At 31.7% G+C, this 23591-nt stretch overlaps 4 protein-coding genes and 1 non-coding gene across 8 annotated transcripts; 3 read left to right on the top strand and 2 right to left on the bottom strand.

Annotated features, from left to right (window-relative positions):
- Positions 1–7235: 7235 nt before the first annotated feature.
- Positions 7236–9988, bottom strand: LOC102663387 (uncharacterized). Its single transcript, XM_006590485.4, has one exon. It carries the CDS (start codon positions 9470–9472, stop codon positions 7277–7279), a length of 2196 nt encoding a protein of 731 aa, XP_006590548.1. The 5' UTR covers positions 9473–9988; the 3' UTR covers positions 7236–7276.
- A 1109-nt stretch (positions 9989–11097) lies between these two features.
- On the bottom strand, positions 11098–11170 carry TRNAK-CUU (transfer RNA lysine (anticodon CUU)). Its single transcript has one exon. It is a non-coding gene; the product is annotated as a tRNA-Lys (tRNA).
- A 1999-nt stretch (positions 11171–13169) lies between these two features.
- LOC100776359 (uncharacterized protein At4g22758) lies at positions 13170–15115 on the top strand. Of its 2 annotated transcripts, none has more exons than XM_006590484.4 (3): positions 13170–13623; positions 14244–14451; positions 14552–15115. In XM_006590484.4, the coding sequence occupies exons 1-3, from the start codon at positions 13336–13338 to the stop codon at positions 14782–14784; spliced, it is 729 nt and encodes a 242-aa protein (XP_006590547.1). In that variant the 5' UTR covers positions 13170–13335; the 3' UTR covers positions 14785–15115. The 2 variants fall into 2 exon arrangements, with proteins under 2 accessions (XP_006590547.1, XP_003538594.1); XM_003538546.5 differs by having other exon boundaries at positions 14232–14451.
- A 995-nt stretch (positions 15116–16110) lies between these two features.
- Positions 16111–17526, top strand: LOC114819093 (uncharacterized). Its single transcript, NM_001370232.1, has 2 exons — positions 16111–16657; positions 17240–17526. Exons 1-2 carry the CDS (start codon positions 16387–16389, stop codon positions 17320–17322), a joined length of 354 nt encoding a protein of 117 aa, NP_001357161.1. The 5' UTR covers positions 16111–16386; the 3' UTR covers positions 17323–17526.
- LOC100813058 (probable protein cornichon homolog 2) lies at positions 16623–21541 on the top strand. Of its 3 annotated transcripts, XM_041006565.1 has the most exons (5): positions 16623–16657; positions 17240–17341; positions 19526–19707; positions 20599–20721; positions 20819–21107. In XM_041006565.1, exons 2-5 carry the CDS (start codon positions 17333–17335, stop codon positions 20841–20843), a joined length of 339 nt encoding a protein of 112 aa, XP_040862499.1. In that variant the 5' UTR covers positions 16623–16657; positions 17240–17332; the 3' UTR covers positions 20844–21107. The 3 variants fall into 3 exon arrangements, 1 of the variants encoding a protein (XP_040862499.1); XR_005887072.1 differs by lacking the exons at positions 16623–16657; positions 17240–17341 and adding an exon at positions 21277–21541 and having other exon boundaries at positions 19681–19707; positions 20599–20894; positions 21033–21128; XR_005887071.1 differs by lacking the exons at positions 16623–16657; positions 17240–17341 and adding an exon at positions 21277–21541 and having other exon boundaries at positions 19681–19707; positions 20599–20901; positions 21033–21128.
- Positions 21542–23591: the final 2050 nt, after the last annotated feature.

Below are 23591 nucleotides of genomic sequence, written 5' to 3'. Positions count from 1 at the left end.
AAATTTAAAATTTTATACTCGTTGATGGTGGAAATGATTTTTAACCTTTGCGAAAATTGTTTTAATCTTTGTGCTATTTCGACTTGAATTTTTTCAATATTTTTCCCCTATTTGATCTCTATATAGTGAAGTGTATTTGAGAGTTTGGTATTTTAACACTGCTGGTTTAACTTTCAATTTAAATTAGAGTTAGAAATTAACAATCATTTAGGAGCCGTGGAAAGGGGTTATCTCATCCTGTCCTTCAGTGTGAGCTACTGGTGGTAGTAATAGGTCCACCACCGAAAGTGCGACCAAGGTTCCAATGATTTATTTATTTAATTATAATTAGTCTCTGATCTGTAACTGGTGGTCGTACATTTTGCACAGTTGTTCGTATTTGTCATGCTTCCCGTCCAGGTAACTTCTAATTGGAGCAATAAGGCCTAATTAATTTAGTGCTTAACCATCATGTCACGTGAAAACACTTCACTTATCCAATCATTTTCTTTTCTTTTGCACAAAACTAAACTATAAACAATTCTCATCAAGCCAAACGTTACTTTAATAAACTGAATTATATTTTAATGACAAGTACACGCTAAAAGTATTAAGATTATTATTTCATTTTAAATCATTGTTCAACTCCTTTAATATTTCTTACACGTATCAGCAATACATAATTTTAAATTATAATAATAGTAAGAGTGTTTCAAAATGCATATTATTAAATCACTTATTTATATCAAATAAAAATCACAATATTGTATTTAATCATTTGCCGAATAATGACACAAATAAAATTTGATTTCTACAGATTTTTTTTTTAATTTTTATAAAGTATAAATTTAGGAAAATAAGAACAAATCAAGTGTGATCATGTATAATTAAAATAAATATCAAATGATAGAAATTATAAATGGATAACAGTATTACATCTTTTTCATAAGTATTTAGATTATTTGTTATTAACATTTATAGATTAAATTATTTTGTAATCTTCTATTATTTTAATTGGTTTTAAATAAATCTCTTTGTTTAAATTTTTTATTGACATTTATATAAATTTTTTTTATTTTTTAACTATGTTGTTACCTATTAATGAAGGGTACACAATAATATAATACTATTACTCTCTATTTTTATTTATAAGATCTAAGTTTGAAATGGTATTTATTCTTTTCTATAAGATTTAATTTATGATATTTTTTGCATTGATTATTTTTAAACTATAAATATCTCTCATTAAAAAAATATATTAATAAATCATTACAAAAATATTAATGATAATGATAATTTAAAAAAAATTATGAATTTAAAATAAATCTATTATTATCAATCAAATTAATTACTTTTTTTAATGAATTAGGCCATTAGTATTTTATACAATAACAATGTGAGTAATATTTTTGTCTTAGTCTTAAGCTACATATGGTTGATGTATTCCTAAGTCCATATAGACTCTAGATAAAGATTTTCACTATTATCTTTTGGTGGCTCAAAGTCACTATTTACCATAACCTGCCAAAGCATAATACTGTGTGGATTTTATGCACATATTTCATCTAGTATCACTAACATGAATAGTCATCTTCAAATATGGCTGGGAGCCTTGTGACTAAAGTCCCTCCAACTATAAGTTTGTTTTCCAAATTAGACATGTCGCACTGTGGTTTTTCACCTCCAACAGAGTGAGGTGCTAATTTTTTATTTATTTTAAGCAAAGAGGAGCATTACTGCGGCCCCAAGGTCGACTACTAAATCTTATAGGCTAAGCTCACATATAAAGAAAAGATTTAAATTGTTTTTCCTAAAAAAATATAAATCTATTCAGAAAAACACATTTAAACATTAGAATGAAGCAAGTTTACAAATTAGACAATATATATATTATATATATATATAATATCATCTGCTTCTAAAAAAAAAGCATATATGATACCATCCTATATATAGATAAATGTAAGAAAGTTTGTTAATTAAACTTTAAAGACTAAAGAGTTCAACTCCTTCAACATTGGTGAAAATGAAAGAGATTTTGAAAAGTAGGAATTAACACAAAAGATTTATGCTAATTTTGTCTCACAACTTGATACTTTGTTCAATCATCGGCAATACCCAAGACTCCAACAAACACAACCTAATAAGAACCATGTTCCACACTATTATAAAGTATTCTTTTGGACCTTGTCTCTTCATTCAATCAACCTAAGTTTTTTTTTACTTGTTTTCCCAGCACAATCCCAATTATTCTTTCAACAATCCTCTTTGAGCTCACCAAACTTCTGAAGTTTGATAGAAAGTTGCTAACTCTATACTATCGTTTGATTAAGCTTAGGCGTATAAAGTGCATGTGTTTGATAAAATTAATTTATAAGATAATTGAAAGCCTAAAAACTTAGACACAATAAAAGCGGTTGGGGATATTATCTAATAAATGTTATGGGTATTTGAGTAGGTTCCCATCTTGAAGCACGATCACAACTGTATTCTTCTTCTTATGTCAAGAATCATCAATATGCTTCAATGTGATCTTTTTACTATGTAACTAGGCATGGCAATAGGGTAAGTTAGGATCGGGTTTTGCTTATCCCGTCCTTGTCCCCAACTTTCCATTCCCCCTATCCTTGTCTTCGAAATCCGACTGGATGTAAATTTACTCCCATTTCCGTCTTCGACGGGATTGGGTTTTTCTCTTTCCATCCCGCCCTTGATATGTTTATAAAATCTTATAAAAAATACATTTTTCATATAATGAAAAATACAATTTTAAATAGCAATCACGCCATATTTTTATATTGTATATGATAACATAAAATTCAATCCAATAGTAACATAAAATCTAATCCAATAGTTTCATATTTTAGTGTGTTATATATATTTAAAGGTATTTTTGTAAATTAATTATTAGTAAAGCGAGTTCGGTCGAGTATTAATAATTTCATCTTGACCCCGAACTCGACTTTGCTTGTTGAGAAAAATCTGAATCCGATTTCAACCCTAATCTCAATCAACTCAGATTTTTCCCATCAAAATTAAGACAGGTTCAAAACTAGCCCCATAAGATTCGGGCCTCATTACCATGCTTAAATGCAACAATAATTAACAGAGCAACAATAATTAACAGAGGGAATGTAAAGATGAAAAAATGGGTCACATAATTAGGCCTTGGAACAGAAGAAGATTCTTGTATAGAAGAGTTTGTCGTCCCATATTAATCATTGTATTTCCTATTCCCTTTTGCTTTAACTCACAAACGTAGATAGGTGCACTGCATACCAACTGGTGGAAGCTTAACATCTCTAGAGAGAGATAGAGACAAACATATACGGAAAAAGTGATCGATTGAGTTTTTGGTTGGTGAGTGAGCAATTAGCTTTGGTAAGGGTTGCCACTTGCCAGCAATGATTTCTGTCTCTTAGAAGAACCAACGAGTGTGGCATAATTATACTATTATACATCATTCTTCACTCTACTTTGAATAATTTTAAATCATCTCACACTATAGTTTTACAAGTTCTCTTGCTAAATAAAAAATATTATATATATATATATATATATATATATATATATATATATATAATTTTTACTGTTCAAAAAAGTAGATGGTGTGCGAAAAAGAAAACCATCAACAAAAAGAGAGAATCATATGAAACTATGAACAGCTCCACGGGGGATATGTATTATTATGATCATGATGACTATGACGGGTTTAGATCGTAGTCTCATAAAATATAGGGTGCATTGGTTTCTGTTTCTATATATCTTTCTTTCAACACTAGAAGAATTGTTATTTTTTAAATTTAATTTTGATATACTCTTTATTTAAAAAAATACATTATTAATTAATTAAAATCATTTTAAATATGATTTTGAAATTAGTTATTACAGTTTTTTATTACAGTATCAATTGTTACAAAAGTCAATAATCTGACCCAACATAATATTTATAATAATGTAAAATAATATTTGCACAATCAATATATTTTAATTAAACTCTTTATTTTTAAATTGTGAAAGAGAACCGGAAACTTTCCACATTCAGAAAAAAAAACTGGAAACTTTCCACATCTGGCAAACTGACTTGTTTTGGGTGGAAAGGGTTAGATGACTTAAATACTCTCTTAAAAAGAGAAGTAAAAGGGTCCCCTCCCTACCCATTATCAATGGCAACATAATTGCCACATATGAGCATAATAAGCACACTATCAATTGGGCATTTTTTAGACTGAAAAGATAAAAATACAAACCCAATTTCAAATCATTACAAAAATTAAATTATTTAAAATCATACGGAATTTAAAGGAAGATAATAAAATATGGTAAAAATGGTACTATTTCGCTTAACTTGTTACTATTGTGTGAAAAGGTAGATGAATTAGAATTTAGATTTAAATGTTGTTGATTATTATTGTAATCAAGCTAATGAATACATGTGGTAGGCTCAATTTCATTAACTTCATCGTTTAAAATTAAACTTAAATATGTAAATTAGATTTATAGCTAAGAATGTTCGGAAGATGAATTTAGATGATTTTATTGCTTAGAATTTCATTCAATACGCACGTCTATGAGAAAACCACGTTAAATTAGATGTTTTAGGGAGAAACTATAATGTCTAGCTTTCAATATTTGACGCACGTAAATTTTAAATTTGTGGACGCGTAATTAAATATGTACTAAATATTTATTCATTATACAATCTCAATTTTGTCAGGAATCATTTTTTAAACTAAAATTTGTCCCTAAATCTAAAGAAACCCGAATATATATATATATATATATATATAAGATAAAACTTAAGTGAGATGAAACTAAGTTAGTATGGATTAAGAAACTCAATAAATAAGATAATGAAACAAACTGAAATAATGAAAAAAAATAGATAACAGTTTTAATAAAAACTAAAATATTAATTATACTTTTTAATTCTTTTGCCACTATTTTAAATGATATTTGCTGTGTTGTTACTAGTTACTTGTTACTTCAAAAGAATTCACAGACTCTTGTAATGTTGACGTCAGAATTTGGTAATAATGTAATATGAATACGACCTTCCCTTTTCATTTGCAATATATAATTACAAACTTACAAGCAACTTTGCTCTGCTTCAACAAACTGTTCCCGAAGCAAATTAAGACATTGAACTTTTTCGAATAAATCAATGTTAATAATTTTGTTTCAACAACCCCATATGCCCCCTCTTTGTCAAATGGGAAAAAGCTTTGAAAAAAGAAAGAAGTCGGTTAAGATTCGTTGTTGAAGAATCGCTCTCCAGCATTTTCTGTGCTACTTCATGCCGACAGCCTTCCTTTGCTTTGGGTCCTCTCAACACCTCGCAATCATGGGAAGCATCCTCCAATGATTCTGCATGAACATCACAAGCTTTAGAATGTTTAAAAGACAAGTTACCCAAAGTTTATTTCACTCAACAAAACTTTAATATATAATATAACCATGTTGGTTCAAAATAAGATGGACTTAAAATAAATTTTAAGAGTATTTTTTTCATTAAATAAAAAAATTATATATTACATCTTTTTATTAATATACATAACCTTTTTATTAACATATATGCGATTTTTTTATTAATGAAACTAAAGCTTAAATTTTAATTATTTTATTCTTCTTCCATGACAACCAATGCTTGAAAAAAGACTTCCACTTGTTTCATGTTGGGGTTCAGACATAACATTAACACTAGGTGATTTGGATGGGATAGATTCAGGAAGCGCTGGCAATGCCACTTCAGAATCTAAGCCTTTGCTCTAATAGCCAGTTTGGTAACACATTATATTTGACACTTGACCCGCAATTAACTACGGGTTGCTATTTCAATTTCAATCTCAAGTCTCGACCCATTCCAACTGTCTCTGGCCCTTGCCAATAAATACATCTAAAAGTTCAAGTCAAACCCTCCCTTAGATACTTTTGCTGGCTCAAGGGTGAGAGTGAGAGCTCCTAGGTTAATAAATAGGTTATGGTCCAATAAGTTCTACTAACAAACAACAATTTCATGGCCTCCTTACCAATCCAATGATATCATTGCATGTCCTCCGCGACACTAAAAACATGAATTTATATTTTAACGTAATACTAGTCATAATTATTGGATGTTTACAACCTCTACATAAAACTGAAATACTCTCTACATGTACAAAATTGTATTTCGGTACTTATTATAAGAACTCAGCAACTGAAAGATCTTTTGAGGAAAGTTTGAACTAAGTACAAGGATTATAGTTCTATTATTTGCCAGCGGAAAGTGAAAAAAATTTGTGACCCCATAAGTCCATGTCCATGGCCGCGTTAGCTAACAAACAAAAACCCCTTCGGGTCGTGCATTGTTAATATTCTGCTGACAACACTATGGACAGAGCTTGATAAGGAATCAACATCGTGGCTGAACTTGAAAACAATGGCCATTTGTAAAGTTGCGTGTTTGACGTGAGTTGAAGAAGACTTTGGGATGATTAATGCACGACTTTGACTTTATACAGAAAGCTGAATGCCTTTGGACTTTGGAGTGGAAAAGAATTCATCAATCTAGGAGTCATCAAAACGGAGTAACAACCCAGGTTTTTACAAATGCATCACATCATATGCTTTCCAAGATTCTCTAAACAAAAACATCTAATGCCACATGCCATGTAAACCATTTCTCGTGCCAAAACACTTACATATTTGGGAAATGGATTCGTATAGAGAATAATTGCACTTGTTTGTGGTATAAAACGGAACACTGTTCGAGCACTCGCAACCCCAGGAACTCCCTCTGAAATTAACAATAATATGCCGCATTTCTCACTCCTGATTTTACATTCCAAATTGCGGATAAAGTTTGAGCATAGATTCGATTTTATGATTAAAGGAGAATTGATAAATAAATAAAAAAAGCTTCCCCTTTACAAATATTATTAATCTCAAAATTACTAGAGGAACATAGAATTTCTACAACACTCTTCTAGTCTTCCCGTTTTGTAACTGGTGGTCATGCACTTTCTCTAGCTTTACAAACAAGAAGACACATATCCTTTCCCAGGATATTTAACGACTTGAAAATAAACCATGCTATGATGAACGATGGGAAGTTACTCGAATCACGATTCCAGGCAGGAGAAATGCAAAATTCAATCGCCAATAACTGCCCCGAAATCCATCGAGAGAGTAACAAATACCAAAACTAAGAAAATAAATAAAAGCATTGAGGAAGAAGAAGACACAAGAGAAAGAAGAGGGGGTAGTGGAAAGAATTCAATGAATCCTAAAGATTAAAATTCCTTAAAAAAAGAAATTGTCACGCTGAGGATGTCTCCACAAAAACCTCGTTCAGCACATCATCCTCACCATTTGCCAAGCTAAACAACTCCGCATTCTTCTCTTCATCAGTGGAAAAATCCTTTCTTTCGAATTTGGAATGAGCTGCAATAAATATCAACTTGTGCGCCCTATCGAGTGCTGCTCTGGAGTTTCCTTGGCTACACACCCATCTCCACGAAGACCAATTACATTTGAAACCACGCGAGGTTGCATGAAGGAAAATCAGCCTAACTGCAACTCTTCCCAGGGACTTAAACTCGGTGAGATAAGTTTCCCACACAAGTCTACTACTTTGTGGATTCACAAGCCTCATTTTCCCAGTAACAGGATCTCTTTCCTTCATCTGCACAGCACGAGCATACACAGGATCAAGCCCTTGCGTTCTCCATTTCATTAGCTCCATTAACACAATATGAGCCTCATCCCTTGACACAAGCCTTGTTATGAGCTTGTCCACGTCTTTCTCCTGTTCCGGCGTCAAGTAATTAAACGGTGGAAGGTACTTGCCACTCGTGTCCCTAACCAAATAAAGAGGGTCAAGAATGTAAGCAGCAGCCCAAGCAGGGTGGTAGTTTTTCTTGAACCGTTTTTCAATGACTTTCTCTACTGCCGCTTCTGCAACATGGAATTTGGAGCACCAATCCTTCACTCTTGCCCTTAACTCTCCCCAAAGGGGAAGGCATTGTCCTACAAGAGGCCTCTCTGTCTCAATCTCTTTAACCATCTCCTTCACCAATTTAACCAACGAATGCACAGCCTCCAAATCATTCCAAAACCCCACATCTCGAATCATGTCCCCAACTTCCCTCGCATTCGGGTTTTCAATTGACGCCATTTTGAAGTTCTCATTCAACAGCAGCAACTGCAAGGCACGAACCGAACTCAACACATCCTCCATCATTGCATACACAGTGTCAAAATACTCGAACTGGCGAGAGGGCAATGGCATTCGGAGCAACCAGGTGTGCCCGTACTCCTGCTGTTGGTACATGTCAAAACTACTCCTCACCTGAGACTTGAAATTGATGAAACTGGCGAGCCTGAGACAATTGTGTGTAACGGTGTTAAAAAAGGGGAGTTCCTTGTTGAAGTCCTTGATCAAACTATTGAAGCCTTGGTACTGACAAGAAAGGTTAACCATCCAAGGGTTTCGATTCTCCAAGTTTCTCAAGGCCTTGTTCTTAAACTTGTCCGCAACAATACCAACACATTGTTGCACGACATTCCCACAAATGCCGGTTAGTGTCTCCCACATAACCTCTTGTGCATAATTGGAAGGAGCAGAGCCGGTGACAAACAAGGTCCTTCTGTGCAAACTGGTCCCATTGGGGAGATTCACGCTCATGTTAACCAACTTCTCCTCACAATACTTCTTCCCCTTCCATTTCCATCCCTCCGACGCTACTTGAAAGAACAAAGCATCTCTGATTCGCGCTTCTGAATATGCTTTAGCTTCTTCAAACTTGGCATCCAATCTACTTCCAGTGAACTCTCTGATAGAAACTGTTGGCAACCCGACCTGGTTGAGAAACGCTCTGAACTTGGGGTGCTCAAGAGCGGAAAAAGAGACAGAGCCACAAGACTCGTAGACCCAATCAGCGAGATAATCAAAGGCGCTATCGACTTGACTTTTGGTTAGAGTTGGACCGGCTGAAGTTTTCGGACTCTTTAATTTCTTCACACTGTCTTCCAACATAGCCAAAGCTCCCAAATCGTCCTTTCCACCGGATAACACCAAATTCGGCTGTTGTTGCTGCGACGGCGCGTCGTAGGAAGAAGAAATTCTCTTGCGGTGGTTGTGGTTGGTCGGAGAGGATGGAGGCGACAAGGCCATGGCGGCGACGGCGGAGGAGGGAGACACGGAGGAGATTGGTTTGGCGGCGGAATTGAAATTGGGGCAGGTTCCGCGCTTTAGATGCTCAGAAGCAGTGCGTGAAGGATTGGAAGCGGAGAAAACGGCGTCGCATAGGGAGCACCTGAGTTTGACCGCTTTGGGGAGCCCCGTTTCGGTGTTGTGCAGCAACATGGGTTCCAGGTGCGGCCAATACCAAGCCCCTTTGCCCTTTATAGCTTTGGTTCGAACCGTGACCAGCCCTTCGTAGCGCTTGTTAACGGCTTTTGCGGTAACTTCATCTGCTGAAGCTGAGTCAGCAGAGGGTGTGGTGCTCGCCATTACAAGTGAGAAGAAGAAGCAGTGACGATTTCTTTAATGGGAATGAATAGTTTTATTTGATTACATGTTCAAAGGTATCAATCAGGTTATGTGCATTTAGTCGGGAAAAGCAGGTGGCGGCGGTGACCGGAATTTGAATTTCCGGTGCGTTGCCATGTGAATAAGCGTCGATCTGTTTATTGAAAGAAGTGTCTATTTGTTGAGGCAGGGAAATGACGGTGAAAGGGAGAGGAAAGTACACGCGCCTTCACTTGGAGACTATCTGCGAGTGCGATACATATATTACACTACCTCCATTACCATGGTGATGTTACACGGAAAGGAAGACAAGAGAAGCATGTGTGACAAATTCGTTCTTTTTCTTGCTAGCAAGTAGCAAATCTCTTTGTATCTTTGAATCGCGTTTCACGCTCACAACGCTTGTTCTCCGTTTTATTTTTATTTTTCTTATCTTTTCCAAAAAGTTAGTAATGTATTATAATTAAATAATTTAGTAATTATTTATTTAAATGTCCATTTAATCATTTTGCTGATCTGTGTTTTTTTTTTGTACATTGTATTTTTGGTGCGACCATAATTTCAGATTTAGGCTTTTGGTCTTTATCTATAAATCAAGATATTTAGTTTTTTTATTTTAAAAAAATAAGTATTTTTATTTTTTCTTATTTTTTAAAATAGGATAATTAAATATCTTAATTTAAAAATATCACTCAAATTGTAGATTTAAAATTAAGAATCAAAATTATAATTTAACCTTTTTTTATAGAAAAATGAGAGAGAAATATAATCTTTAGTTTTTCTCTTTTTAGAAGGAAGAAGGAAATCAATAAATGAATTAAAGAGAAACATATTCCCATAAGACATAATTGAAATTAAGAAGGAACTTAGTAAGTAATAGCGGGAAAAACAAATAGAAGAAATCAAAACAAAAGCTTGCATAAGTTACATATATACTGCTGGAGACAATTGGAGGCTTATATATATGGAATATGTATTTGACTGTAGCTCTTATGTTGTAACTTCAGCAGGAGAAAATAGCTTCTGAATATTTTTCTATATCATGCCAGCCAGTCACACATATACATTTTACACCCAGTAAGTACTTAGCTAGGAAGGTTTTTACAACCTCAGTTTCCCTTTCCCTTATCAAATCGATTTTCCTCAAAAGCAGTAAGATATAGATCGTTTCACCCTATTTATCCAAAATACCAAAAATGGATAAGAAAGGATCATATGTTGAGTGACAGGGTGAGCAAGGGAGGGACTAAAATGGGAGCCCCATGATTACCACGCGTACGGCAAAGATTGAAAAACTGATATTTCTAATGATGCCATGAAAAAAGAAAAGCCATAAAGTCTGAGGAACAATGAGAAAGCTCATTTCCAATTTCACTGACTTTATAAAAGTGGTTGAAGAAAAAGCAAGAATAGTCCAACAAATTCAGAAAATTTGGAAGGTGAAATTTTGCTATTTGTGATTAGAAACAGCCATAAAGTCTGAGGAACAATGAGAAAGCTCAGCTGGCCAGATAAACCACATAATTGCTGACCCCAATAATAATCGGTTACATTCTGGTTTGTTGTTGACTCCTTGTAAAATGTGAATAACAAAAATAAATAAATAACGCCCACCGTGGGGCTCGAACCCACGACCACAAGGTTAAGAGCCTTGCGCTCTACCAACTGAGCTAGACGGGCTTATTGTCCTGATTTTGTAATTATCTAATTATATAGTTAACTTAATTATACTAACTCTTTTTTCTTTTGTCAATTAAAAAAACTATTAGTACAATAATTATTAACTTTCTAAAATATGACAATTAATTTTATGTCATAAATATGAATCCTTGTTTTTGATATAAAAATAATTTTTACGATATTGTAAATTTGAATCTTTTTCTTTAATGTGAATTGTTTTTGTTATATTTTATTGTAAGACATAACTTCTTTAGAAGAAAAAAATTGTTCATTATTAAAAGAATAATTTTTAATTTTGATAGCTTGAAAAATAGTTCCATATAATGCATGAAAAAACGTTATTAAACATTAAAGAGAGAAAGAGAAAATAAAACAAAAAATATATAATCATTACTCATTCTCATTTCTCTATCAAGACAGCTAAACTAGTATAGTAGTATGGTTTATTTGCCTTTGAGCACAATTTCCTTTTTTTTTTTTTGTAGATTCTTTGTGCTTAACTTTTGGATTTAGTGTCAAAGGACTTTTGAAGAATACTTTGTAAAAAAAAAAAAACATTTTCAAAAGCATTGAAATAATGATGAAACTTATTCTTAAATAAAATTTAAATATATTTTTATATCGTTAAAAAAATAAAATTTATTTATTTTATCCTTTAGAATTTAATATTAACGTGTTTAACTCTTGGATTGTCGGAAAGGATATGACTTATATAGACTATAGTTCTTGAAACCCTGAACCCATAGCCTACCCTTGTAAAATAAATTAATTTTAAGTTTTGTCTTTTTCTTTTTATTTCTCAATGACAAAAAATTAAAAAAAAACATTTTTTTAATCCCATAGCATTTGTTTCACGATATATAAATAGAAATTATTTTGTCTAAAAAAACTTCTTAGAAGTTATGTGTTAACATGACATTATATACAATTATAGAAAAATAAATTTATCTCTTAAATTAAAATTAACTTATACATAACTATTTTGTAAACTTTTTGTCATTGAGATTTTTCAGAAAAGAAAATTAAAAAAACTATACATAAATTAATTTTAACTTAGGTAGAAGTTTAATTCATTTATTATTTTCTTTTACATAATTACTTATTGAATGGTTTATCCAAATAGGATCATATTACTAGAATTTAAATTAAACACACAAGTAATTAATTGGAGTTATATGATAATAGAAAGTAAAAATATTATTTTTTATTGTAAATAGATGGAGACTAAAGAAATTATTCATAAGACCAAAACAATAAATTATTTATTTTATATGAATGAATCACAAACATATTTAACTCTATTAAAAATTATTTAAAAATGATATTTAAAATATAATGAGAAAACCACCTGTGGTAAATATATTAATATTATCCACTGGAGATATGAGTATCTATTTGGAAGATGCCGAAACGACAGAGTTTGATTATCGGGCAAAAGAAAAATAAATAATGCCCCGCAACTCACTTTATTTTCATATTTTATCACCGAAAATTAGTATATTCATTGAGCTAAAGGGGGAGAAAAACATATAAAATAATTGATGGCCGGTGCGTAACGCTTCTTCTTCTGTCCCAAAAGAAGAGAGGAGAAAAGAAAAAGGTAACAAATCCCAAGTGACATGTGGGGCCGAAGCTATGAGCATCTGAATAGGGGTTTTAAATTATTTCTTATAATTTTTTTTTTCATTAAAATAATTTTATGTGTTAAGAAGAATTTTTTAAAAATAAGATATATATCTTTTATAAAAAACTATTTTCTAATAATAAAAAATAATATTTATATGATATATAATAATATTATAATTAAATAAAAAATAAAAATATAATTTTTTTGAAATTTTTTACCATTAAAATAAAATTATATATAAATTATAACACCTTAAAAGATTACAAAAACAAATGACATGAAGATTAAAAAGTAATTTGAGAGAAATCGTGATTCGTGACGCAAATATTAACGAATAAAAAGAGTGCGGGACCCACACTGCAGCAGCAGTAACAGCAGATAGCAGGAATAGTATTAGAGAGGAGCGAACGAACTTGATAGGTAGCCATAGGTTTCACTGCAGCTACCCCTTCCTCTTCTCTTCCTTTTCTTTTTATTCGCTATAATATTATAAACTCTGATCTGATCGATCAGTCGCGTTGTATAACTATTGTATTGTATGTCTCCACGGAGAAGTTCGCCGGTGGTTGCCGCCCGGAAAAATAAGGCGCCGCACCCCTCGCCGTCTCCCCGTCGTAGGACCCAGAGCAAGTCGAGGCCTATCAAGATCCTGAAGCGCTGTTCGTCGGCTCCTCTGCTTTCAAGCCATGATAACGCCGATGCTGACGTTGACGGCCATTATTCGAGGAGGAGCGGAGGAGGGTCGTTTTTCCGCCCCAAAACCTTTTCAGATGCCTTTCTGTCTTCCCCTTCCCCCTTTTCCTCTCCACGGATTCACACTAAACAGGTTACACTCAACTTTACTAATTACTATACACTCGTTCTTATTCTGAAAATTGAAATGATTATTTTTACCAACGAACAAACACATGCTACTCTGTCTGTTTAGTATATTTAGAAGGCTAGAATTTGGGCTCTTCCGGTTACTTAATTTGACCGATTATAAATTACGGTGCTGGGATGGGATGACATTTTAATTTTTACGAATCCTTTCATATCTAAGCAGACGTAGCCTGATATGTTTCTTTCATTTGAGGAAATGGGCATTAGAGATGGCGTTAACACAAAAGGGACCCTAATTGGAATGAATCCTCAACTTTTTGGCCTAAATTGTTATTGTTTCGTAATGTTTAACGTGGAACAGGGTCAAACTTGAGGGAGAGAGGACTTTGTTTTTTCTTCTTTTTTTTTTTTTTTTTCCCAAACTTGCGATGAATGGTTGTGCTTTTATTTTACGCAAGAATAAGAATTGCCTTCAGAGGTGGCGTGAAAACTTATTTATTGATGAATATTAAATCATTCATGTTAATAATAGACGTAACGACGTAGTATGCATGACTTTTAAATAATTACAAATTGGCAAAATACTAAACATGGTCAAGTACACTGATTAAGCTGTATCGTAAGAGGTACGAGAAAGAAGCTAAGGTGGTAGTTAATGTGACCGTTGAGGGAAGTCCTGGGCCAGTCCGAACCATGGTTAAACTGGGGTCCAGTGTGGAGGATACTATCAAGCGTGTGGTCGATAAATATACAGAAGAAGGCAGGAGCCCCCAGATCGATCCTAATATGGCTTCTTCATTCCAATTGCATCACTCCTATTTCAGTCTCCAGAGTATGCATGTTCAGATTTCTATATACACGAAGATCCTTTTATTAGAGTAGAGCTTCTTAATTATTTATTTGGCTTACGACCATTGCTTGCAACTTGCAAGGTTTGGATAAATCACAAGTCATTGCGGATGTGGGTAGTAGAAGTTTTTATCTGCGGAAGAATAATGATGCATCTTCATTTCGTTGGGGAAGTGCTCCCGAAATATTCACACGTGGCTCCACTCCATCCATCGCAAATCCTCCATTGCTGATCCCTTCTTTCATTGCCCGCAAGATTAGCAAAATTGTAAGAAGAGCTCACCGCCTTTGGAACATTGTGCTTTGCTCACAGTGAGGACATTCAAAAGCCCTGTATTCTCTGGGCTACTTCAATCAATGATAGGAAAAGCCAACGATTTTTTATCTGTTGCTTTTCAACCCTTCATTTCCACTTATCTATGGTTTCAATATATTTTTCACTTCTGTAAATATTTCATTTTTAGTTTTTGTAACTTTTTTTAGTCTATGTAGATGCTAGATACTGTGCTAGACTTTTTGTTTTTACTTTCTCTATGTCCATTACAAAAATATTTATGTAAGTTATATATGATGCCATCAAGTACTGTGTTATTAAAAGATGACATCACATTACCAAAATTGATACAACACCATATTAGCTTGATTTACTTAAATATGTCTAGTTATTTTTTTTAAAAAAAATGAAGGCTTAATCCTAGCATATTACTTATCATATGCCTTTTTTAGGCATGATTTGGTTGGTTTTAAAAATTTAAGGCCAAATTTAATCTATCACCTGACAAAGGCCTTAATAGGACAAATTTGAAAGGCATGAAGAGAAGATGGGGAGTGTATGAACAATTGCGACACTATAAAATTAATTTCGGATTGGTTGGGTTGGATTCCTAATAACTATTGCAGTTTTGTCTTGTCTTTGATACACAAAATTTCCATCATCTTTCTTGAGAAACTATTAGATGATTTGACATTGTTATGATCATGTTAATCTTTACCTGTTATATAATTAACTATCGAATTTTTTTTCATTTTTTAATATGCTTAAACTTTTGAATTTAAGATAAAATATAAAAAAAACAATTGGTGTACTATGCAATTTCAATAAGTTTGTAATGATGTATTTAAATTTTAAACTAAGCAACAGACACTAACCTGATAATATGCGGTCAAATATTGGCCTACAATAAACCACTTGTCTCATTCGTCTACCGTAGAACTCTTCAGTAATTAAAGCCAAAGTATTTTTTTTTTTTTATCTGTAAAGCCAAAGTGTTTAAGAAACTCATTCTCTGAATAAAAATATGGGACCGGGAAGCAAATCCAATCAAAAGATAGTGATAAGTGATAACAATATCACGATTGCTATGGATGCAGATTGGGCTAATAATTGTCAGGGTTTGCTGTGTCGTTCAAGGGCTGGAAATTAAATCGAAGAGTAACGTTATGCCTTTTTATTATACCTTTTTAAAAATAGGTATAAAATAAATATTAAATAATTTAACGTTTTAAAATATAAAAACATATTTATTATTTGGATTAAATCAAATAAAAAATTTAAATAATGTATACTGTAAAAGGATTTTGAATTATTGGTATGTGAAGGAAGCCTCTAAAATCCAAAATGAAAGTAAAAATCTAGCAGCTTCCAAGAAATTTCCCTTCTCAGTTGAAGCCCCACCACCTCAAATATCGATAGCTTCAATCGTATGATTCGTATCACATATCATCCAATTAATTATTTTCAGTTTCTAGTGAAATAGTCCATCGTAATTCCTAAGCTCTAACAACCCAACAACATTCTCATTGCCATAGCTACTCCATTGCATGCAAGCAAAGCAAATATCCATCTCTAAGCAACACAAAACACAAGGGGAAAAATAAAAAAAATACAAAGTCATCAAACTTTGAGTGGGGACCGCCAATGGGTGGAACCGTCTCTACTCCTCCGACACACAAGTTTCCGTTGCCGACCATGGAAACTTGTGACTACGTTCGGCCATCGAAACTTCTACTAAATGTAACTATCGAGAACAGCTTGGGCGCAATACAGGTGCTGTTGTCGCCTGAAGACACCGTCGCCGATTTGGTAAAGGCAGCATTGCTAATTTATGAAAAGGAGAAGAGGAGGCCACTCTTGAAGGACACTGACCCAAAGTGCTACGACCTTCACTATTCCTCCTACACCCTCCAAAGTAACCCCTCTCTTCTTTTCACCTTTTACTATATACTTTGATTTTCTCATAGTCAACAAATTAAGTATTTTTATATTTTAACAGAATTGTTTATTTGAAAGATACATGTGTTTTGTATAAAAAAATATCCAATTGTTAATTACTACCTCTCTTTTTTATATTGTCTATATAGCTTGGTTGATCTAAAAATTATTGTCTAAAATTAAAGGAGATATATACGTTGCTATCTTAATTTTGTATTCTGAAAACATTTTTCTTTGCAAAGGTCTATGATTGAACCTTTTTTTTATCATGTTTTTTTCATATTTTTTTTAGAGTAGTTTTTTTTATGCTTTTATTTGTTCTCAAAGGGCAGATGATGGTTATGGAAATATTGGTATTAAATTAAATTGTTGCAATTCAAATTGTACTGTCTTTTAGATTGACGACACAGACTATTAATTTTTGCTCTGTTACATGTATCATATATGCAAAAATTTCTTCCACACTAATGATTCTTTATATCATATGTGTCATGCCTTCACTTCTCATATATTTTTTTGTTAATTTTTCTGGTGAGTGATAGTTGTTGAGACGGTGCAGGTTTGAAGCAAAATGAGAAGTTGAAGAACTTGGGGTCAAGGAACTTCTTTCTCTGCTCGAAGCCTCTGGCCTCTTTTTCCTAGGCTCCGAGCAATGCATGTGGTAATTGATTTTGCGCATCATTTGATTTGAAGATTAAGGCTGTGTCCGAGTGCATCCGACCACTTTTCATTGCTGTTTGAATGTACATTTTCCAATGGTTTTGATTGCCTTTGTTGTATATACATTTATTGGAAACATATGTGTGCATGCACTGAGGTAATCAAATGCCAATGTTTGCTAATCAAGGAACTGCGCAGGAAACTAAACTGTTAACTTTTCTGAGTTATTTTTCATAATCATATATGTTCAACTTAGAATAGCAGAAAACAAACGGACGATAGAGACGAAAAATAATAACAATCATCATCCTTCAAGTGTTTGGTAGCTAGAAAAATGCTATAAACATTTTTTTAACACACTATTTATAACAAAAAAAAATGTATTAACTTATATTTATTAAAAATTATAAATTTTAATGGGTCTTACTTTCGATTAATAATTTTTTATATATTATAATGAATAATAAAAAAATTATTAGAAAAATGTGTTATAAAGTGTATTACTAACTCTTTTCTTATTAGTATTATAATTATAGAATATGTTTGATAAAATATTTAAGATAATTTTTAATTTTTTTAACTTGTTGAAAAATTTATTTGAGAGTTCAATAAACAAATTTTTTCAATACCTTCTATTGACTTTTGAAACCTACTTGAAATATTATTTTTTAAAATTTAAGTTTTTAACTTTTAGTTTTTTTTTTTTATATTTTCCCCTTTTTAACTTTAATATACTTACCAAATTCTATTTTCACCTTTTTAAAATAAATTATGATTTTATTATTATTTTAATTATTTTATACTTTTTAATTACTTTAACAACTAATTTTTCTGAATATTTATAATTTAATAAATTAATTTTTTAACTTTTAATTAACTTTTCAACTTTAAACTAATTTTGTTAAGCATAAGCATAGAGCAAAAGTTTTTTTAAATTTGAAGAGAGTTACTATTTTTTTGTCTCCATTGTCGTCCGTTTGTTTCCGGTCATTCCAAGTAGAACATATGACCACGAAAAATAACAGAAAAATTAACAATTTAATTTAATTAAAACATTTTTGTTGTTGCTGTAAACTGTACATATCGAAGACTTTATAAGTAAAAAAACTATAGTAAGGACTATTTTATAAGTGTATTTTTCTATTAAATTACATATGTAACAAAATAATTGTTAAAATTAATCCAATTTTGATTACTTTTTTGAAAAAAATTAGTAAGAAAATAAATCTAGATATTGAAAAATTTAAAAAGGAAAAAATAGAAGAAGAAAAAAACAAGATACACATCAATGAATAAAAATAAAAAAATAATTAAAATATTCATTTAAAATAGACTTATTATCACATAATATTTATAGCAAAATATCTTTTATGTTAAATATACATAAGAATTGAATTAGTATACATTAATAGCTTTTAAATCTTTTAATTGGTCTAATTATAGATTTTTTTTGGTGGATTATCTAATTATAGATAATCAATGATAAAAAAATATTTTTATAATAATTATTTTAAAAATGATATCTGAACTAATTTGTAATTAAACAACAATGAGGTATAAGTTGGTTAAATATGATGTATAAGTTATTTTATACCTATGGTGGGTGTGTTTAATTAGTATCGATAATTTTTTAAAAATTAAAAAATATGATTAATTATTTTAGATATTTATAAATATTTTAATTCAAATACTAAAAACTTGTTAGATATTCCTTTTGAATAACTTTTAGCTATTGATACATATTCCAGTGACAGAATGACAGAACTTTTGGTTAGTCTAATTTAACTTAATAGAAGGGCGGATGTAATATGAAAATCCTAGAATGAAGGATTTATAAAATATGTAATGTGGTTATTTAATTTAATTAGGCTGGAAAAAAGGGTGGGTGTCTGTGGACAGTGCGCACGTGCTGGGGACAAGCTCCAGCTGAAGCTAACGTGCGCACCAACAACCAGGTTGGAAGGAAGAGGAAGAAGGAGAGAGAGAGGGAGACAATGGCTGATCTCTTTGCATGGTTCATCATCTCCTTCTTCCTCCTCATTTCCTTACTTGTCCTCGTTACTTACCAGATTCATTCATTCATTTCTCTTTTTAAATTAATATATTCATTGAATCAAATGTTATAATGGATTTGTTGCGTTTGGTTGTTCCATTAATTATCCTCTTAACATGTGATTTGTTGCAGCTATTGTGCCTGGCAGACCTAGAATTTGATTATATAAATCCTTATGACTCCTCAGCTCGAATAAATATGGTGGTTTTGCCAGAATATATTACGCAAGCTGTCCTGTGCTGCTTCTACCTTCTTACCAAGCATTGGATTCTGGCACTCTTCTTTCTTCCTTATCTTTTTCACAATGTCCGATTGTAAGTATATATCTTTATATCAATTCTACTAATATTTTTGGCCAATGTGTTGTTTCTCAATGGCAAAAAAAGTTATTTGGTTTGTTGTTTGTGCATGCTTCAATTTGATATCAGTAACCTATGTTTTCGTTTTTTGCATTCATGGACTGGCTAATTAGGCTATATTTCTTACACTGATTCCTAAAACTAAATATTCTGCTTTCAGAAAACCTCTTTAATTTTGTTTTTTGCTTATATTCCTCACTGCTAACCTATTATGGCCATTTCAGAAAATGTCTCTGAATCAAGATGTTATATTTCTGGTTTGGTCTTGGCTAAGTTCGTTGACTCCGAATTTTAAGTTTTCCTTTGTTCAATGGAGCAGTAATATTTCAGCATGTCTCATTAGCTTATAAGAAATTCTGATGCAAGATTAGATAGGGAAGCAGAACCTGTAACGCTTGGGTCAAGTCCGGCATATGGTCATAATTTCATAGTCTCAGACAAGCAGGCAAATTACAAATCTGAAACGGATGCCGAGGGGGGTTGTTCATAGCATATGTTGGGAGGGAGAAAGCATTTAGCCTTTCAAATCTTTTGATCCTGTTGGGTAGTGGTGGGTAGCGTAGGGGTTAGTAGGTGTTTATATTCTTACTGCAAATTAATACATCTTAACCCAGTTGCTACTATTTGGAAATTGTTTTGTGTATTTTTTTATAGGTACTTCTGGTACCAAATTAATGAAATATGTTTTGCTGATTTAAAAAAAAATAATTATAGCCATTGCAGGGTACATGGCTGCTTACTAGTTAGAGGATCAAATGAGATGAAACATTAATGCTTGCTATTTTAATATACTGGAATGTGCTTAATATGGTCATGCTCATTGCATATTTTTTTTCCTTTGATCAGGTATAGACAAGGAAGGCATTTGGTTGATGTTACTGAGATATTCAACCTGCTCACTTGGGAAAAGAAGCAAAGGCTTGTCAAACTCTTCTATCTTGTTTTTACCCTTTTCCTCTCTGTATTTTGGTATGGCCTATTTGAAAAAAAATGCTTAATTGGCTGTCAATTTTATGAATTTCATTAAAATTGATGTTTTTATTCATATTTGTTCTTCTTGCTGCAGGATGATTTACACATCATTGGATTAGTAACTGCAGTGATTGCTTGCTTGTATTATGGAGTGCTGCAAACTCCTAAATGTGTGTGGTAGGGAACAATAAATTACTTCCTGTCATATTGCTATATTCTGATTAACGTGTATTTTAGGGTGAGTTGCTGGCTTGTTGATACTTATAAAAGGTGGTATAGAATAATAATTTATACTTTGCATGTTTTAGGGGGGTAAATTCAAGGGAGAGATTGTGTTTTGAAGGAAGATTGAATCAGCATCCAAATGCAATTCATGTTCATTCTTAGAATCAGGACAGAAGTAGGTTCGTGTTTTTTTACCTATCTACTACACATTATTGTTTCCTCTCTTAATTTCCATCCTCATTATACATTTGTATACCTCAAATGGTGATTGGTTCTGTTCTGCATCATGCATTTTGGTTTAATCTGTCTTTCCGTCTGTCTCTTTAGGTCTCAAAAAACAGATTGAACCTGCTGGAACGGCGCTATGTTGGATTACGGGAATGTTGGATACAAGATTATGCTGCAGGGGTTAGCTATATCATTGAACAAATAGACTGATGCAGGCTGCATACATTTTCACTTTTTCATGTATGATAGCTACTAACCAGCAAGGTCTCAAATTTCATGTATGATAGCTACTAACCAGCAAGGTCTCAAATTGAAATGTATACAACTTACACATCTAAAAGACTCTGGTTTAACATTGACTTGTGTGCCTCTAGTGTCTTCTAAATATTGGTTTAAAGTATATATTATACTATTGCATATGAAATTTTCTTTCAAATACAATGAAGAAAACAATGAAAACTAGTTGAAAAAAATATATTTAAAACTAGTTGCCTCACTCAATAGAAAAAATATATTTATAAAAAATACTAAACAAATTATATCTACGGCGACTTCAGTTAGTTGAAATTATAAAAATCTTTATATTGATAGAGCATGAAAATTAAAATTTTAAAATAAAATAGAAACATTTTAAATAATACAAACTATATTTTCTAAACTATGCTTTTGTATTTCAACTTTTTAAAATTGAATCTTGTAAAAAAGGGTAATTCTATCACATGCTCATCTAAATTAGTTCTTGAATCAAAAAAATATTGTGACTTTGGGTGACAAGTAATTTATTTTTAAATAATTAAATAAATAAATAATGTTATTTTAATTTCTTAATGCGCGTATATCTTATCAAAATCCAAAAGTAGTTAGAAATTTAGATGTTGATACTTAACAATGGTTTATTTCTTAAAGGTCTACCACATGATTTAGTTCGTATTTATCTGAAACATTAATCACAACATTAATTAACAAGGGTTAACATCAAAGTATGAAAAGGCTAACTTTATCATCTTTCGAAAAAAGAATGCAATTATTCTTCTGGCAATGTTCCTTTTAAAAACCCTTAACTGATCGTACTTATTTGTTACTTATTAGCACCCTTTGCCTTTGGAAGTGGGAGATTAAACAAGTAATTAAAAAAAAGAACAAAAAGATTCGAAGCCTCCAAGGCAATAACAATTCCATCCACATAACATATCAAAGCAATAAAGTTTGGGTCGGCCAGAAAACCCCAAAATTACAAAGAAGATGCTTGCCGTTGGCATCTGTAGATTCTTTCACAATATTTTATAGCATTAAAACCATGACTTAAATATATGTTTAGAGGTTTCTGAAAATATGACACTTTTGTATTTATTTTTTAGTTCAAGGAGTTTCTCTGTTTCCTTATACAGCTTCTAGACTTCTACAGTTGCAATCTCATTCGAAATTGCGCTGGATTTCACTCTTACGTGGGCAGGCACATAGTGGTTCAAGATTCTTCAGAGAAGCAGCCAACAATCATCTTTTGTACAAACAACTAAAAATAACATTGAAATCAAAGACAAGCCAGTATATATGCCACTTGGATCGTAACTTGTTCGATATATAATTGCAAAGGTGAGAGCCTAATTTATCTGTGCAACTTGGTGAGTTGTGATTATCGTTAATCAGATTATATCCGGTCATTGATATGCAAAGGAAAACGACATATACATAGGAATGCTCATCATTTGAGTATTTATATACCTATAATTATATCTAACAAGTAATTAGATTATAAGTAAATATTATAACTATAATTATAATTAGTTTTCAAAATATGAATATAATTTGATATTTAAAATATGCATATATAATTACTTATGAAGAAACTAGTTATATTATCAATCATATAATAAGTTATATCTAAAATCAATTATAGTTATGGATAAATAAAAATAAAAATTTAAAATAATCATTTCTATAAAACTAGTTATAATTTTATTACTATAACTATTATTAAATAGAAAAATATTTAAAAAATCTATAACTATAAAATTGATTATAATTTTATACCTATTTTTATATTACTAGCTAGTTATTTTTTTAAAACTAGTTTTTTTTAGCGTCCCTATATATACCTAATAAAACACTGACATATATCGTTTTCTTCTCCTTTATAAATCTTAATTCCTTGGCTTCGTATCATTGTTCATACTCCAGAGTGGTTCTTTTCTGGAGATTGAATTATGGAACTACACACTTGTCTTCAAAAGGGTCAAAGACGGCTAACTTGCCGCTAAAGAAAATGAATAAATAGCCATATATATGAACAATGATCAAAGTTTGGTTACAGATATAACTAGTTGACTATATAAATATTATAACTCAGCATGGTCGAGCTATTGTAAATATTTAAAATTTTCGAAGAAGCCAATTATAATGATTTGATTTTAAAT

Source organism: Glycine max, chromosome 11 (assembly GCF_000004515.6).
Source record: "Glycine max cultivar Williams 82 chromosome 11, Glycine_max_v4.0, whole genome shotgun sequence".
Classification (NCBI taxonomy): Eukaryota; Viridiplantae; Streptophyta; class Magnoliopsida; order Fabales; family Fabaceae; genus Glycine; species Glycine max.
Note: the sequence above shows the minus strand (reverse complement) of the source record. Positions and strands in the feature narration are given on the sequence as shown.